Source organism: Mastigoproctus giganteus, chromosome 5, assembly GCF_048544385.1.
Source record: "Mastigoproctus giganteus isolate SK-2022 chromosome 5, ASM4854438v1, whole genome shotgun sequence".
Taxonomy (NCBI): Eukaryota; Metazoa; Arthropoda; class Arachnida; order Uropygi; family Thelyphonidae; genus Mastigoproctus; species Mastigoproctus giganteus.
The window spans coordinates 220,981,277-221,000,955 of record NC_143579.1 but is presented as its reverse complement, the minus strand read 5'-3'; the positions used below and the strand labels follow the sequence as shown (position 1 = coordinate 221,000,955).

The following is a 19,679-nucleotide window of genomic DNA, read 5'->3' as shown; positions in this document are numbered from 1 at the left end:
CATCACGAAGGGGTGTATACTTGGTCGGCGACGAAAGAGAGGTAGGCTCTTCCGTCGAGCCATTTAGTAACGGAGATCATCCGAGCATGCCACGAAAGCAATCCCAAAACCATACCACGGCCTCAAGGCTGCCGAACATCAACAGTGCATACTGGTACTATGTCCTTATGTTGTTTTCTTCAAATGCGAATACGCCCATCAGCATGATAGAGTTGGAAACGGGATTCATCAGATCAGACCAGGCGACAGATTTCCACATGCCTGCAGCCCAATGTTGGTGCTGCCATACCCATGCAAGGCGCGACGCAGTTTCTTGTGTCTTATAGTGAGCATGGATTCCTATACAAGCTAAAGTACCCGTGATGGCCGTCGACTGCCATAGCTTCTACGAGCTAATGTCCAGAGTATGTTTTTTTATAGTCCATGTAGAAATTGGTCTTGCTATTAGTCCTGGATGGCTAGCAGGACCATTGTGTTCAGTGCCGGATTAAGGAACGGGCTAACAGGGTTCCTCCATGGCACCATTCTTTAAGGAGCGCCAAAAACAGAAGAACACTGAGGCAAAAAAAATATATATATATCCTCAGTAAAGGGCGTCAAAAAATCATTCTGCCCAGGGGGTGGAAATACCTTGGTCCGGCACTGATTGTGCTGAGTGTCTGTTGTGTTACGAGATGGGACACGATGACTCACCACAAGCGTCGAACAAATATGGCTGTCCTACGTGTGATCTTCGGCTGGTTATTCAACCGATGTTAAACCAGTCCCCATCGACTCATGATACCACAGTTCAGGAGCACTTAACAATGTTGGATGTGATGTTGTAGAGATACTGGCACCTTCACGTGTTTCCCCCCCACAATTATTCCACCATCGAAATTGGAAAGATCTCGACTATAACCCATTCTTCCTCACATACACTCAAAAACTGCTCCCCCACATGGACGAATCTTGAATCAGCCGTTTCCGATTGCCTTCACCGACATCACTGACCAACCCATTCCTAATGCAAAGCCAATGCAGTGTATATATGCACACACACACATGGATTGTTGGAATTTTATATACAGTATTGTATATAATATCGGTGTAAATACACCATAGTTTACCCATAAATTTAACTACATAAGTAGTGTAACAGCATCGTTTGATTTTATCTCATATTGTAGCTACCTTCACAACGAGATACCAGGTATCGCACTACTTCGAATAAATAACGCTTCTCTAGTAGAGGAGACTACTGTTATTTATTCTCAGTGGGCGAGCAGGTACCCTAATAATTAGGGTATTTGGGTACCTGCCTGCCCACTGAAGAGTGAGCCAACAAGCTTCGAAACGCGTCTGGGTGGGGGTACCCACTGAGAATAATTAACAGTAGTCTCCTCTACTAGAGAAGCGTTATTTATTCGAAGTAGTGCAATACCTGGTATCTTGTTGTGAAGGTAGCCACAATATGAGATAAAATCAAACAATGCCGCTACCCTACTTATATAGTTAAATTTATGGTTAAACTATGGTGTATTTACACCGATATTAAATAGTTAATTTTAATTCATAACGTATTATTACGTGCATTTAGTCATCAAAATATAGCATTATAATACTTTCTATACTTCGATACATCTCCAAGGTTGCTTCTTCATGGTATCCTAATTATTTTGGTAAGGAGTGTATATGTGTTTATGTTTAGTATTTCTTTTTAGTGACATTTCTTAAAATATAGCCTTTTCTTGTGACTTTTGAGTATTGATCAAGTGGTACGTCCGATACCATTAGATCGATACTTAAAATCAGTAAAGTCAGCTGGTGTTATCGTGTGGCATCTAGTAATGGCGATGCGCACCACTCGACTATGTAAGCTGTTGTGCGCATCTCTGTTATCTAGGAACAGGTTGGAGGGATGCTATGTTATTGCTCGTCTGTATAACCATGTACCCTAATATATAAGATGTTATATTCACAGATGAGTAATACACATTATCAGAAGTTTCTGGTGTGGAAGCACGTCCATAATAATGAAAAGGGAGAATATCAGTTGCGATTTTTAGAAGTTAGTTACTGCTTAGGTCAGCATGTCAAGGTTAAAAATAGGTAGTTGGGCACAAAGGTCAGGGTGCCTCTATGTGTTTCATAATTTGCGCATTTGAACTGTTTTTCGAACTGAACGATATATATTTCGGGTTTTGCATAGCAGCTTGAACGCTCACAGTTTAGCGATGAGTTCCCAAATTAAAAATTCTTTAAGTGGGACGTTAATCCCATTAGACGAAATAAAATGTTTTATGGTGAAATGTATGGAAGCTGTCGGAACCGAAAACAGCCATGCTAAAGCATTGGCGGATGTTCTTGTAGCTGGAGATTATCGTGGTCATTTCAGCCATGGCTTGAATAGATTAGGTGAGAATGTGTAAATTTAATTAGCCAAACAGTTGACTCAGAAAATGATTTTGATGAAGACGTAAACAGTGGTTAATTAACGCTTCTTGTATTAGTGAAAAAAAAAATTATAATTACTAATTCATATAGCCGACATCAAACTTACATAAAAGGGTTTGAATTACAAAGCCATAGTTTCCACTTCTAATTATGATTACATTATTGATTTAAAGCACAATGTCATGTATATTATCTTGATTAATATACTTGAATAAAATTTCATTTCTCAGAGAGAGAGAAGTTTAATTCTTTCCTGTTGTTTCAATCTTAGGAAGTATTCCATGCTGAAGTATAGGGTGCGTCATATATCTAACAGGCGTTAGAAAAGCGCACATTACTTTCTTGGTATCTTGATATTACTTTGTGTTTCTTCCTGTGTATTGCCTTTCAGGCATTGTAGCTTATGGATTGTACAGGAAAACTCCTTCCCATAGAAATCCCCATGAAAGAAGTTGGCAGCAGAGATCAAGGAATTTTGATGGACAGTTTGTGGGTCCCTAATATAAGATCACTGATCTGAAACAGTCTGTAATACTGCTGGTCTGGCAGTATTACAGACCATCCTGTAGTAGTGGCAATTGATGCAAGAAAGCAAGTTTATATAGCATCAGCCAAAAAGGGGAAAAAAAAAAAAAAACTTCACCCATCCATATCCTCATCACAGTCATTAGGCCTATAACACACTCCTATTCTCATTTTTGCTTTGTCAGTGCTTAATTGGGTTCGAGCCCGTGACCACCAAATACTGAGGATGCGGAAAGGTCAGGGAATGACCACTGCATATCCCCGGAGCAATATGGCCTTAGTTGCTAATGCTCCTAAAAACAACACAATAGCAACAAGTGCTAAATTCACACCAAACTGGCTCAACATTGCACTGATCACCCATGTCAACAGATGCACTGCCTTAGATATAATATGCTAAGAGCATAACCCCTCCTGTCCTTGTATACTCACAACATCTGGCTGCTACAGTTCTGTACATGTCCCAAAGAACCAATTGTGGGGTTGGGAGAAACCCCTGGTGCCACTAGCCAAATTACACTATGCTATATGTCCTTCTTGTATATGTGGTTTTAGGGGAGGGCCCCGGTGTCACTTGACAATCAACACCATGCTCTACTTGTGTACATTGTGGCCCCCATATTCAAATTTAGCATTGCTTATGTTTGAGTGACACCATATCTCTGCTATCCCTACAATATCCACATTTGATGACTTAATTAGTACTTCATACTGTTCAATCAGCACATTCAGTACTTCATAATAAATTCATCAAATTTATTTACAATGCTCCTAGAATTAGTGTACATGCGTATTGTCTTACTCTTAATACAGCTCATGTATTTACTTATTCTATGATGACCCACAGCAGGGCTTGACATATTGTTTTCCAGGCAGCTGGATATTCCAATAGATGCAGTACAAGAATCACTTTCACTTCTGCATATGTATCCCCCCCCCCAAGTTAGCAGCTTTCCAATCCACCTATCACTGCCTCAGTAGCACCAACAAATATACTTGCACTCCTTCTATTTAAGTGTGTCCCATCCCCGTAAAAACAGTTTCTCTTGTTAACAAGCACAGACCACAAGTCTCCAAACTACAATGACTACTTATTTTAAGGCATGGCATACTTTATTATTTGGTTATCATTGAATTTTTCTCGTTTGCATACCAGTTACTGTTGTTATAATTTGGGAGAAGTCAACTCTATCTGTGATCAGTCAATCTATTATATTTTTAAATTTCAATCTGAGTGGTATCCATTGCCTTATATGAATTTAATTCAGTGTAAATTTTGTAAGATACACTGGTCTACCAAAAATCGTGGGTCTCTCATAGTTATAAACAAAACATACAGTAGAACCTGGATAAGAAGTTTTCCAAGGGAGTGGAGGTTTAGAACTTCTTACGAGGGAAAACTTCTTAGAAGGGAAAATGACCTAAGGATATGAAATATTAACTACACAAATAGAAATGAAAAGATATACATATATAAGTTAAAGATCATTTTTAAGTACTATTTCCTGAATTTATAAATATTTTACTGTGCCTGTGGGAAACATTTTTAAACTGAGGATTTCGAATTGCTTAACATTCTGTTCATTAAACTCATTACCAAGTTGGAAGAATGAGCTCCTTTGGAGTTTCAACATACCTTAAAAGGTCAGAATTACAATAAGACAGAGCAACAATCCACTATGTAATTCACAACCATCAGAACTTAACGCATGGGTCACCTTCGTAGCCAGTTGGGCAGGAGCAGCAGTGCATAGCACACGCTTCTTGATTAGACCAAGGTTTGAGTCCGTGACCACCAAATACGGAGAATGTGGAAAGGTCAGGGAATGACCACTGCATATCCCCAGAGCAATATGCCCTTAGTTGCTAATGCTCCTAAAAAAAAAAAAAAAAAGGCGCCTCCGTAGCCAGGTGGGAAGGAGCAGCAGTGCATAGCACACGCTTCTTGATTAGACCGGGGTTCGAGCCCGTCGCCACCAAATATGGAGGATGCGGAAAGGTCAGGGAATGACCACCGCATATCCCGGAGCAATATGGCCTTAGTTGCTAATGCTCCTAAAAACCAAAACAACAAACAAACAACAACAACATCCTAAAAAAAAAAAAAAAAAAAAAAACAGCTTAACATGGTCGACGTATCCAGTTATGGATATCAATGAAAACAATTGCAACATATCACTTCCATTGTATCAAAATGCTTATACTGAAAATAAATTCAAATTGAGGGCATAAATTCAAATTGAGGAAAGACGGTTGTAGGATAGATGTGCGGGAGTTTGCCTTTAGCCAGCAGGTGGTTGATTGCTGGAACAAACTTCCATCTGTCGTTGTAGTTGATAGCTTAAATAGATTCAAGGCAGAACTTGACAAACATTTGGAGCGAGTGGATTGGTGAAATAAGGGTTTTTTTTTTTGGCTGATGCTATATAAGCTTGCTTTCTTGCATCATGTGCCTTTGCTAAAGCTAATACTTGCGTGTACCCTAATGCTAATAGTTTGGTACATAAATTTGATGAATTTGAGGTGTTGGTGAAAACATCAACGGGAGATATCGTTGGGATATCAGAGATGTAGTGTCACACAGATATAAGGAATGCAGAACTGGAATTTGGGGAGTACAATGTGTACAGGAAGGGAGGAGGGGTTATGTTATTAGTTAAGAAACACATAAAAACCAAGAAGGTACAGCCAGTCGATGTCGATGGACAGTGCAGTGTCGAGTCAGTTTGGTGTGAAATAAGCACTGGGAAATCAAAATTGAGAGTAGGAGTGTGTTATAGGCCTAATGACTCTGATGAATATAAAAAAAAACTGTACAGGGAAATAGAGGGGGCCAGTAAATCAAAGTCTTATAATGGGGATTTTAATTTCCCGGATATTGACTGGAATTTGTAGGTTGGTCACTCACACTAGCAAGGCTTTTGTGGATTTATTGGATGATTGTTTTCTACATCAGCATGTTTGGGAGGCAACTAGATGGAGAAATACTTTTGATCTGATTATCAGTAGTGATTCTTCATGCATTAAGAATCTGCAGATAAAGGAACTAGTAGGTGGCAGTGATCACAGTGTGCTGAAGTGGGATTTACTCAAAGAGGTAACTACCATTAGGGGTAAAGAGAAGGGTTTTTGCTTTCGTAAAGGCGACTACAGTGGTCTGAGACAGCATTTAAATTCTATACAGTGGGACCAACTGATGAAGTTACCAACAGCAAATTCAAAATGGGAGGCATTCAAAGCATTTATCTTGGAAGCAACTAGGCTTTACATACCAACTAAGAAATATTGTTCAAGGTTTAGGCCTAAATGGATGTCAGATGAATTAATGAGATATGTGACAGAGAAGAAAAATGCGTGGGATACAGATAAATTAATGCGTGACAGGGAAGCCTATGATAGATTTAAGCTGGTCTGTAACCAAGTCACAAAGGATTTTAGGCAGGCAAAGGCAGATTATGAGAAATCTGTGGCAAAGAATGCAAAGAAAAATAGCAAACAGTTCTTTACCTATGTAAACTCTAGAAAGAAAGGGATGAATCAGATTGGTCCACTGGATATTGGCGGTTCAACTGTTGATGATCCTGCTCAGGTGGCTAACAAATTAAATGAGTATTTTGCATGTACATTCATACATGAGGAGTTATTCAGGGAGGGGGATTGCCAGAGGTGAATTAAACTCTGGCAGCGAGCTAGAAGATTTTGTAATAACTGAGAGGAAAGTGAAGGAGAAATTGTTTAAGATAAATATAAAAAAGACACCCGGGGTGGATGGGATCTATCCAGTTATATTAAAAGAGGCAGCAAAGGAAGTAAGCATACCCTTAGCCGTAATTATGAGAGCTTCCTTGGATTCAGGTCTAGACAAATGCAAGGCCTACGGATTGCACCAGGCAAAATTAGTTTTTGAATTTTAGGACCAGTAATTGGCAGAGGGAGAGGCTTACAAATACTTCGGCTCAGCAGTTACAAAACAAGGAAATTAAGGGCCTGCCTGACCGAAAAATACCATCAGAGACTCAGCAGCCTGCTGAAAGCAAAGCTGAATGGAGGGAACACAGTTAAAGCCATAAACACCTATGCAGTCCCAGTGCTAACATACTCCTTTTAGGTCATAATAACCAGGAAGATATCAGACCACTTGGAGAGGCAGAACATAATAGCCAAACAGCAGAAAGGATGCAAGGAGCAGTTAACTCTAGATGCCGCGGTTATGGAGCAAGCCTACAAGAAGCGCCACAACATGTACACAGCCTACATTGATTACTGCAAAGCCTTCGATTCTGTGCCTCATAGCTGGCTAATAGAGGCACTGAACATCTACAAAGTCAGTCTGATAGTGACAAACTTCCTAGGAGAAATGATGGTGAAATGGAGTACCACCATTAAGGTCAAAAACATCACAACCAGGTCAATCCCCATCAGGAGAGGAATCTTTCAGGAGATGCCCTGAGCAATTGTAGTTCTGTCTAGTACTTAATTCGCTATCCACCATGCTGAACAGTACGGATATAACCTCAAAGAAGGAAGGAAGAACCTGTACACCCTCGCCCACCTGATCTACATGGATGACATCAAGCTCTAAGCGGGAACCGAGAAGCACCTCCAGCAACTACTCCAGATCACTGAAGAATTCAGCAATGATATTAGGATGGAATTTGGTGTAGACAAATGCAAGATCCACGGATTGTACCAGGGAAAATTAGTCAACTGAAACTACCAGCTGCAGACTCGTAAAGAGAGGAAAAGGCCTACAAATACTTGGGGATGATGCAGTCTCAGCAGTTACAGCACAAGGAAATTAAGGCCTGCCTGACCGAAAAATACCATCAGATACTCAGAAGCCTGCTGAAAGCAAAGCTGAATGGAGGCAACAGAGTTAAAGCCATAAACACCTTTGCAGTCCCAGTGCTAACATACTCCTTCGGGGTCATAATAACCAGGAAGATATCAGACGACTTGGAGAGCCAGAACATAATGGCCGAACAGCAGAAAGAATGCAAATGGCTGAGCAAAGGATGCATGGAGCAATTAACCATAAATGCCACGGTTATGGAGCAAGCCTACAAGAAGCGCCGCAACACGTACACAGCCTACATCGATTACTGCAAGGCCTTCGACTCCGTGCCTCATAGCTGGCTAATAGAGGTGCTGAACATCTACAAAGTCAATCTGATAGTGACAAACTTCCTAGGAGAAATGATGGTGAAATGGAGTACCACCATTAAGGTCAAAAACATCACAACCAGGCCAATCGCCATCAGGAGGGGAATCTTTCAGGGAGAAGCCCCGAGCCCATTGTGGTTCTGTCTAGCACTTAACCCACTATCCACCATGCTCAACAGTAGCAAGTACGGATATAACCTCAAAGAAGGAAGGAAGAACCTGTACACCCTCACCCACCTGATGTACATGGATGACATCAAGGTCTAAGCGGGAACCGAGAAGCACCTCCAGCAACTACTCCAGATCACTGAAGAATCCAGCAATGATATTAGGATGGAATTTGGTCTAGACAAATGCAAGACCCACGGATTGCCCCAGGGAAAATTAGTCAACTGAAACTACCAGCTGCAGACTGGTAAAGAGATCGAAGCCATGGCAGAGGGAGAGGCCTACAAATAAAATACTTGGGGATGATGCAGGCTCAGCAGTTACAACACCAGCAAATCAAGACCTGCCTGACCGAAAAATACCATCAGAGACTCAGAAGCCTGTTGAAAGCAAAGCTAAATGGAGGGAACACAGTTAAAGCCATAAACACCTTTGCAGTCGCAGTGCTAACATACTCCTTCGGGGTCATATATTGGACTAACACTGAGCTGGAGGATATCATGAGAAAGACAAGGACAATGATGACCAAGAGCGGCCAACACCACCAGAAATCTGCTATGGAGAGACTGACAATTGCTTGGAAAGGAGGAGGAAGGGTCCTGATAGACCTCATTGAGCAACAGAAGACAGTGATAGTTAACCTGAAAGATTACTTCAGAAACACACAACAGCATTCGAGGCCATAAGAAAGATAGACAAGTGGTATACCCCCACTCAACCTAATCAAGGAGTCCTCCCCCCAGCCAGGAGGCACAAAGAAAGCTAGAAAGATGGGCAGAGAAGACAGTCCATGACAGACACTACAATGATCTCCATCAAGGTCACATAGATAAAATTGCTTCCAATGCATGGCTCATGACTGGGATGCTCTTCCCCGAGACTGAAGGATTCATGCTCGCCATCCAAGACCAGATAATCAACACCAGAAACTATAGAAAATACATTGTCAAGGAGCCCGGAGTGTTCGATGACACATGTCGATGATGTCACCTGGCCTTAGAAACAACCTAACACATCACCATAGGATTCGAGGTGATCACCCAGACTAAGTACACTCATAGACATGACCAGGTAGCCAGGATAATACATCAGAAGCTAGCAAGGAAATATCACTTGATTAAAGAAAGTGTACCATACTACAAGTATGAACCCCAGGCAGTACTAGAGATCCCAACCCACAAGCTGTACTGGGACTGCGCCATAATAACGGATAGGACAATCCCACACAACAGACTGGACATAACCCTTGTGGATAAGAAGGAAAAAGGTTACCTATCTGATTGTCATAGCGGTACCCAACATTGGCAACCTGCAGAAAACCCATGGGGAAAAATTCAGGAAGTTCATGAACCTATGACAGGAGATCAAAGAGATGTGGCATATGCAACAAGTAACGACCATCCCGATCATCGTGTCAACCACATGTATGGTGCCAAAGACCCTACATAACAGCCTAGCAGCAATAGGTCTCCCAGTGAACACCTACAAGGAACTCCAGAAAGTCGCAATCCCGAACACCTGTAGGATAGTCAGAGAGTTCCTCGACCAACAGTAACACCAGACACAACAACACCCTGTGTACTTTGTAGCAATACCTGTCACGCGGTGGAACCCCCCAATCAGGGAGAAATAATATAAGAGCAATAATAATAATAATATTGTGTCTCCTTGTCAAACTCTGCTGTATATGCTTTATAAGCTTGCCTTCTTGCATCATATGCCTTTACTAATGCTATTCCTCTCTCAATTTTAAATTTGTGATATTACGTGAAGGTGATCCCTAGTTGAGAATCCTGTCCTAAAGCCAGCTTGCACTTTCCATTGATTCCCATCAAGTATTCTTTCAAATCTATTAGTAATGACCCTTGTGAACAATTTGTAAATGTGGGATAATAAGCTAATTGGTCTATAATTTCCAAATTCTGATTTATCTCCTTTCTTAATGTTCATTAAACACCATTATTCAAGGTGGTAGATGACTCTCATCAACCGGTGCAATACCACCACTTTGCTTATTGGAGGCTTGAAGTGGTGGAACCGATGTTTAGTCTCTAGAGCTAAGTTCCAGTGAAACCCTTCCCTATCTCTTCCATCATGCAGTATGATTGATGACTTTTGAGGTTATGATGAACATCGTGGCGAGATCCAATATTCCTTACATTTCAAGGGTACAGCTCTAAAACGGTGTTCCAGGCCAGCCACTAGTTAGTACACCGGACCGAACCTATTGGTAACTCTCTAGGAGGCTTCCGGATCAGCTAGTGTACAATCTTGCTACCTGTACTCTGCCAGATAGTGACTGGAGGAAGTCCGAGTAGTGTGTATGCGGGGAGCATTGTCGAGGCCATGTTATGTCAAGGATCTGGGTATATTCTTACCATGTGTACGCCATATCCAAAAATTTCATTACTTCATACAGCATGTCCTACCCACTTTTTCTTACTATTGAATACACATGGATTGTCAAACTAATAGAGCAAGCTTATCTGCGAAAAGATCTAAACCTCCCAAGCACTTCCTAATTCATTTCACAAATATACGTGGTCTCAATTCTAATCTTAACGATGTCCATTTCCACTTGCAGTCTGCCAAACCGCATGTACTTTTTCTGACAGAATCTCAGTTATCGGTTGATTCAACTACTGCTCATCTCAGATGCCCAAATTATTCGCTGTATGATTCCTTTCGCCTCAAAGGTGGTACTTGTGCATATGTCCGTTCTGATATTCCCTGTCAGAGACTTGGCAATTTAGAATCTACTCTCTTTGATCTTCTCTGGTTTAAAATCTCTCTACCTCACTGTGTAAAATTCATCTGTTGTCTCTACCGTTCTCCCAACTCCACTAATCACTTGGAGCTTTTTGACTTCCTCTCTTTGCAACTTGACTTTCTACAGTCCAACTTTCCTAACAGTGAGGTAATTTTCCTTGGTGATTTTAATGTTCACAACTCCAGCTGGCTTCCGTTTTCTAGTCACACTGACCCAGCTGGTCGAGATGCTGAGGCTTTTGCAATTACTAATGACTTGCACAGATTGTTCATTTACCTACAAGAATACTGGACAATCCTAATCATACAGCCAACACGTTTGATCTTTTTCTCACAAACAACCCTTCTAAGTACACTGTCGAAGTGAGAGGTCCTTTAGGCACTTCAGATCACAACTTGGTGATTGTCTCTTCTTCAATGGAGCCTTTATCTCATGGCTATTCCCAACCTGTTGTTGTTTGGAATTACAAGAATGCAAAATGGGATGACCTGCAAGATTTCTTTTCTTCTTTTCCTTGGTCGGATTACTGTTTCAAAACTTCTGATGTCAACGTTTGCTCAGATCGTGTCAGTGAAATTATTCTTGCAGGAATGGAATCCTTTATCCCACACTCCACTTTAAAATCTCATCCTTTATCTAAATCTTGGTTTTCCAATAAATGTGCTAAGGCTGTTCATCAAGAGAAGAATGTTGCATATCGTAATTGGATTGTTTCTAATTCTTCAGTTTCATTTTCTGCCTACACCAAAGCTCGCAATAATTGTAAAGCAGTTATTAATCAGTCCAAACTAGAGTTTGAACAGGCTAAGAGTAGAAAACTTGCTTTTTTGCCGTAATGGTAGCCGAGCATTCTGGTCCTTTGCCGAAGCTATTGGCCGCAACTTTTGCCCATCTCTGCTCCCACCTCTGTCCAAACCAGATGGTTCTGTTGTCACTTCAGCCAAGGATAAAGCTGACCTGCTAGCATCCCATTTTTCTTCCAACTCATATATTAATGATCTTGGTAAAACACCTCCTACCAATTCCCAACACGCTCCATTCAATGCATCCTGTGGTCTTCTCTCAAAAGGATGTCAGAAGGATTTTGACGAATCTTGATGCTAAGAAAGCTCCAGGTCCCGATGGTATTTCTCCACTTGTTCTCAAAACCTATGCTCCTGAACTTACTCCTATTCTTTGCAGCCTTTTTTCACTTTCTTATTCCAAAGGTGTTTTTCCTTCTGCTTGGAAATTTGCTCATATCTAGCCAGTTCCTAAAAAGGGTGACAAATCCCTCCCATCCATTATCGTCCCATTGCAATTACTTCTACTCTTTCTAAAGTAATGGAGAAATCAATTAACCGCCAACTCTTAAACTACCTAGAAACCTTCTGTTTGATCAAAGATCGCCAGTATGGATTCTGTCAGTGTCGATCCACTGGTGATGTTCTGGCTTATATTACCGATTTTTGGACTAATTCAATGGAAAGGTTCGGTGAAACACAAGTAGTTGCTCTTGACATCTCAAAGGCTTTCGATCGTGTTTGGCATCAAGGTCCTCTAAACAAGCTTCCATGGTTTGCCAACTGTTTTTAGTAATTGGTTATCCAGTTTTCTCTCTGATCGCTCACTGAGGGTGATGGTAGATGGCTCTCTGTCTTCTAACTTCTCCACTAATGCCGGTGTCCCCCAAGGTTCAGTTATTTCCCCCACTCTTTTCCTCTTGTATATTAATGACCTTCTTCCATTGACTGGAAATCCTATCCATAGTTTTGTCGATGATAGCACATTGCATTCCACTTTCCATTTTGAGAAACCTTGCCCTGTTCAATTAGCTTCAACTTCTCGAAAATCTGCTACCAATTCCTTAAATGCCGATCTTCAGGTAATTCTCCAGTGGGGAAAAGACAACTTAGTTGATTTCAACCCTTCTAAAACTCAGTCTTGTCTTATATCTCGCAAAAAGGATTCTTCTGCTCCTCTGCTTATCTTTAGTGACACTCCGATTTCTAGGCAAAATGATATATCTCTTTTGGGGATTACCCTGACTTCTAATCTCTCTTGGCACAAGCACATTACAAATATTGCCTCCTCTGCATCTAAAAAACTTGGTTTTCTCTTTCGCTCTCGGTGTTACTTTTCTTCCAAACAGCTGCTCATTCTGTATAAATTGCAAATCCGCCCTGCCATGAAATATTGTTCCCACATCTGGGGTGGTGCCCCCAAAACCTCTCTCAGGCTTCTTGATTCCATTCAGACGAGGGCAGTTAGGTTAATTAATGATTCATCTCTAACAGAGTCTCTCCACTTGCTGTCGCATAGACATACTGTTTCTGCTGCATGCCTCTTCTACAGATACTTCCATGGGCACTGTTCTTCTGAATTGGCTTCTATAATTCCCACTCTCTCTTTCAAAACAGTCTGAACATGTGCCGCCACCAGCCAACATCCATTTACTGTCCAATTTCAAGCTCACAGAACGAACTTTTCATCTTCTTCGTTTATTCATTCAACTGCCGTTTTCTGGAACAACCTTCCTTCATACGTATTTCCTGAAAATTACAGTCTACAAAAGTTCAAGTCCAATGTCAACAAATATCTTCTTTCATCTTCTCAACCTCCAACCCAAGCATGGTACTAAGTACTACAGGTTCTAATACCTCTCGTGTTTGGAGTTTACATTTAAAAAAAATAATAAAAAAATATTCATGAAGAACGATGGCATTAAATAGTCATTCTGTCTTATATGACTCAGTCATCTCTTTATCCATAGCAGTAACTTGTTCCTCTAATTCCATATTGCCCCAAATTAAGTAATGCATTTGACTATTCCACATAGTGGAATTAATAATAACAAAAACCACGGAGTGACAGATGACACACCTCAAAGATGCCACCTGGCCCAGAAACAATCCAGCACATCACCATGGGATGCAGGGTGATCAACCAGATGGAGTACACTCACAGACACGACCAGGCCACCAGAATAATAATATCAGAAGCCAGTGCAAAAATAGATCGAAGAAAGTGTACTATGCTACAAATATGAATCTCAAGCCATACGAGACCCTTGCTCAAAAACTATACTGAACTGTGTCATAATAATGGACAAGACATAACCTTCATTGACAAGAAGGAATTGGCTACTTACTTGATCAACATAGTAGTGTCCAACACCAGCAACCTCCAGAAAACATATGAGGAAGAGATCAGGAAGTACACAGACCTAAGACTAGAAGTCAAAGAAATATGGCATATGGAACAAGTAAAGGCTATCCCGATCACTATGTCAACCACTGGCATGGTGCCAAAGAGCCTCCATAAGAACCTAGTGACAATAGGCCTCCCAGAGAACACTTACATGGAACTCCAGAAAGCTATGATCCTGAACACCTGTAGGATAGTGAGAGAGTTTCTTGACCAACAGTAATAATAATAGTAATCGGATACAACCAACCACCCTGTGTACTTGGTGCCAGTGCTTGTCGTGGTGCCGAAAAAATCCCGTAATAATTCCACTATGTGAAATAGTGTCAAAAGCATCACTGAAATCTGAGTACATTCTTAAAAATTATTTTTTTCATGTTTTACTTTTGCGACTGCCTCGTAATAGCTAATCAGGTTGATCAGACAAGATCTTCCTTTAACAAATCCATGCTATGTTCATGTCAAGATGATACTGCATTACTTCTTTATCCACTGATTCCATTATTTTCCATGGCATAGAAATCAAGCTCACAAGTCTATAATTATTACTGACTTTGTTTTTTTGTCCCTCCCTCCTTTGTGAATAGGAGAGACGTTTGTGCATCTTCAGTCACCTCCTTGAACCCAAAGAGGTTTACTTAAACAAAGAGAGAACTCAAAAGTGTTTGTTTGCCTCTTTTGCTGCTGCTTTTAATATAACAGGATAAATTCTCTTTCATATGCCTTATTCACTTTTCAGTTTCAACAAATCTCTTCCATTTTCCTCTCAGTTATCACAGAATCATTTGGCTTTTACTTATAACTTGGTGTACATCTGATAATCCCATCCCCCAAAAACTTCTTCATGGGTAGATGCAAAATATTTATTCAGTTTGTTAGCAGGATCACCATTAGTTATGCCATTCATATCCAGTGGACCAATGTGCTCATCCACCTCCTCCTCCTTGTATTAACATAAGCAAAGAATTCTGTTTTAAAGAGGTGATGTGTAAGTAATACAAAAAAAAAATGATTGCTCTAAATAAGAACATTTAGCAGATGGTAGTTTAAAAATATTAAATATTTTTAAAACTTATAATAATTGTTTCATTAAAGTACAAAAATTATTGTTTTTCTAGAAATGTATGTAAATGATATTGAGCAAGGAATTTGTGAAAAGAAAGGAGAACCTGTCATCCTTAAAGAAACATCAGCTACAGCATATGTAGATGGAAAAAATCTTTTAGGACCAGTAATTGGTAATTTTTGTATGGATCTAGCAATAAAGAAAGCAAAAGATGCTGGAATTGGCTGGGTGGTATCAAAAGGTAAGTAATATAGCTTTGGTATCATTTATTCTTGCTTTCCTACTTTTATTATGCCTTCATATTACTTATTGAGTCCTCTAAAGAATGATTGAGTAGAGTAAATTTGATTGAATTAAAGTAATGGAAAGTATGAATTATAGTTGGAAGCTAGCATGATCTATCAAAGTTATTATTATTATTAGCTATATGGTGCAAGGAAGCCTGAGGCTTATGCCAAAAAAAATTTCCCGCGTTAACCTGAGAGAGAGAGAGAGTGAGTGTGTGTGTGTGTGTGTGTGTGTGTGTGTGTGTGTGTGTGTGTGTGTGTGTGTAGAAGGGAATCACCAAGAAAGAGAAGAATGATGATATCCAGCTCAGGACCCTGGGTGTGCCAAGCCCATACTCATCAGATGTGAGCCACTTGTTAAACAAGGCAAAAGTATTAAAAGTATCTACAGCAAAAGTATTTATTCAGTTAGGGCGATAGCTTTTTTTGAAACACCACAAATTATATTTATTGTTTTATTAAATGTTAGTGCATTGCAGTGAATGCTGCATTCAAATGATGTTGACCTAGATGTAAATGCCATTGTACTGTTGTGCCAATGTTTATTCATAAAATGTTATTATCAGCATGATTTTTAAATTGGAATTTTGTCTGGTTCTGGCAGTTGAAGTAATCTGTTGTGGTAATAGATGATAGAACTTTTGAAGCAGTGAGCTTCACTCCCACTACCTTTGCGTGTGTGGTATCACGCTCAAGGTAGTAGAAAACAAAAAAGACCTGTGCGTAAATGTGCAGTCAGATATGAAGTTCATTGAGCCGTGCATATCAGCTGCTAGGGCAGCTCATGAAGTTTTGTCAGTGATATACAGGAATTTTGCCAGCAGGGATAAGGAGGTGACTATCCCATTGTATGAGGCAATGGTTGGGCAACATCTTGAGTACTGCATACAGCTCTGAGACCTTGTTTTTAGGAAGAATGTGAATCTGTTGGTGCAGAACAAAGCAATGAGATTTGGGAGTGAAACAAAAGGGTACTCTTATCAAGAAAGGCATCAGTTATGCCAATTGCAGCATCTGGAAACTGAGCACCTTCAAGGAGATCTGATTGAAGTGTTTAAAGCTCTGAATGGATTGAATAAGCCAAATGTTGATGGCAGGGCTGTGCCGAGCCATTTTAGTTACCGAGACAAGAATAAATATTCTCCCCCCCCCCCAAATATAAAAAAAAAACAATTTTAATTAAAAAAATATATGACTTATTTAAAATACTTTCTGGTACATGTTTTAATAAAAAATTAAAATTGAGGTTATAAAAATGACAGCCAGTGAGGCGACAACCATGATGGCGCCCCAGATAGCGCTGGCACGCAGAGCTCAGTATCTGTACAGTGGTGCGACAAAGATTTTCGTCTTGCAAAAGCAAGATGATAAATGGATTGGAATAATCAAAACATAAAATCAAAAACTTTGGCAAAATTATTTAATCTTTATTTTGGCACCCTTTCAGCTTTTAACCTGAGGCAAGAGACTCGTTTGCCTCACCCTTGTCATGGCTCTGGTTGATGGCATCTGTACTCTTGCCCAGACAACACGCATAAGGGAGCATAAATTTAAATTGAGGAAGGTTTGCGGGATAGATGTATCAAAATTTGCTTTCACTCAGAGGGTAATTGATTGTTGGAATAAACTGACATCTGGTGTTGTGAAAGTGGGTAGCTTGAATAAATTTAAGAAAGAATTGGACAAATTAGACTAGCCAACAGTTTTAAACTTTTTTTCAATAACATGAACGAAATCAACTGATTTTGACTAAATCGCATGTGCTGAAAACGAAAATGACAGTAGAAAGTTTATAGCATGTCATGTTTTCGTGTTATGGCTAAGTGCTCCTTTTTTCCAAAAATTGTGAATTTTTACTTATCTAAATGCACTTGACTACTTTTCTTGTAAATTAATTGCTTGAAATAAAAATGACAACCCGTAAACATTCCAAATGGATAAAAAATAACATATTTAAACTTTATAAACACCTATTTGAATTTAAGTATGCAATTAACCCACAAAAGTGGAGGCAAAAATATGAAATTGTACTACTTACAGTTATTTTTTCCTCTTATGAGCAGAGTGGTCCTCCTTTATCAGAAACCAGCAATATTTACCCATCATTGCTGGATCCCATCACCCTTGATACCTCTGCTCCGTATTGTGGATATCTTGGTGGAATCATTCCCCCTGCTCGTCACTGACACATCCTAATTTGTCTGGAAAGGAATCGAGGTGCGAATGTAGGAAGTGTATTTTCAGCGACATTCGGTATCCTAACTTTTGATAGTTATGCAACAATTCTTTTATCGACTCTTTATAGTTCTCTACTTTTTCCCTAAAACCTGCTAACAGCATCTGAAGGATTTATATTCAACTAATTCAGTGGCATTAAGTTTAGTTTCATAGATTTCATCCTTTAAAAGTGGTCTAATTTGTGGGCCTATGAATATACCCTCCTTCAACTTTGCATCACTAATTTTTGGTAACTGGCTTTTTAAGTACTCGAAATCTTCACTATTTTTGTCCAGAGCTTTTACAAAATTTTTCATGAGATCCAACTTAATGTGCAAAGGCGGGAGAAGTGCCATTTCACGTTTCACTAAAGGCTTGGCGCCTCCGTAGCCAGGTGGGCAGGAGCGGCAGTGCGTAGCACATGCTTCTTGATTAGACCGGGGTTCGAGCCCATGACCACCAAATACGGAGGAGCAAAAAGGTCAGGGAATGACCACCGCATATCCTCGGAGCAATATGGCCTTAGTTGCTAATGCTCCTAAAAACCAAATAACAACAACAACACTAAAGGCTTGCACTTGATGTTTTTGATGTTTAGTTTCCTGGCAATATATTCTTTTCTAATGGGACATTCCTTTACAATATAATGATGTTCTACTGTTTGACTATCCCATAAACACAGGAAACAACAATACTTAGTAAAACCACCCTGTAGTCCAAGCAACAAAGCGATTACTTTTAAATCACCACAGATTTTCCAGTAATATTTCTTATAGTTTAAGACATTTAACAGCAATGTCATGCTATCATCGGTTTCTTTCTTAGCCACTGAATGAGCCACTGGGACCGACAGTTTGATATTACCGCTGTGTAGCAAGACTGCTTTTAAACTGAGTTTAGAAGAATCAGTGAATAATCTCCATTCTTCAGGATTGTGTTCAAGCCTTAGTTCATCCATCAATCCATCTTTTCAGACACAAAGAGAACCTTCCATTTGATTATAACCTGCAAACTTTTCATTTCGGTTTCTAAACACAGAAATCCTTACGGTTTTTGCCAGAAAATTCCACTGTTGCAACTTAGATCCTAATAGCTCAGCCTGTTGCTTTGAAAGATTTAAATCCCTAACCAAATCATTAAGTTCACTTTGCTCAATTAAGTGTGGGGTTTATCATTTTCAGGATTGGCAGATGTTGAGGATGCAGGTATGGGCTCTAGTTGACTCTTGCTCTTCTTCCGGAATAGTGATTTCTTCACAACTAAGTGGAGGAATAGGGAGTTCCGGTGTGTGTGGCACTGGTCTTATTGCATACGGAAGTTTGGGTTATTTTATATTAACTCTATTTTTCCTTGAAAACCCCTTAGTATTCATGAGGCAGGAATAACAATCTTTGAGATGACTTATTGGTTCTCACGAGATCATCGGAACAGCAAAAGGCATTTTAGAATTGTTCCCCCTTCATCCATTCAGTCAGATTTACATAGCACGTTATACAGCACATTTGCGGTGCCCACCTTTTATCCTGATCACCCACATGACAACCAAAATAAAAATAATAAGCTTGTTTCAACTTTTCTGTGATTGATCGATGTTGCAACTTCACTGTAAATTTTCCACAAACATAGCAAAAACTATTTGGCGAATTAACGCACATTTTCTCTCCATTTCACGAATTTTCACAAGAACAAAACGGAACTTTAAAACACCACACCACAAGACCTTATAAATCAAAACTAACCCCAAAAATGTACATTTAAGGGCTAAAGACCACTTGTAAACAAGTTGTCTTTGACAGAGGTGTCTGGCCGCCAGAAATGTGGTAGGATCCAAATGTGTTACTGCATAATAAGGATTATAGCA

At 39.9% G+C, this 19,679-nt stretch overlaps 1 protein-coding gene across 1 annotated transcript in view; it reads left to right on the top strand.

The window, feature by feature from the left end:
• Positions 1–2,153: 2,153 nt before the first annotated feature.
• Positions 2,154–19,679, top strand: part of LOC150086124 (uncharacterized) — a 69,660-nt gene continuing 52,134 nt past the window's right edge. The window contains exons 1-2 of the mRNA XM_090373730.1: positions 2,154–2,397; positions 15,367–15,555. Coding sequence (XP_090229856.1) covers positions 2,217–2,397; positions 15,367–15,555 — 370 coding nt within the window. The 5' untranslated portion in view covers positions 2,154–2,216. The remainder of the gene's footprint in view (positions 2,398–15,366; positions 15,556–19,679) is intronic.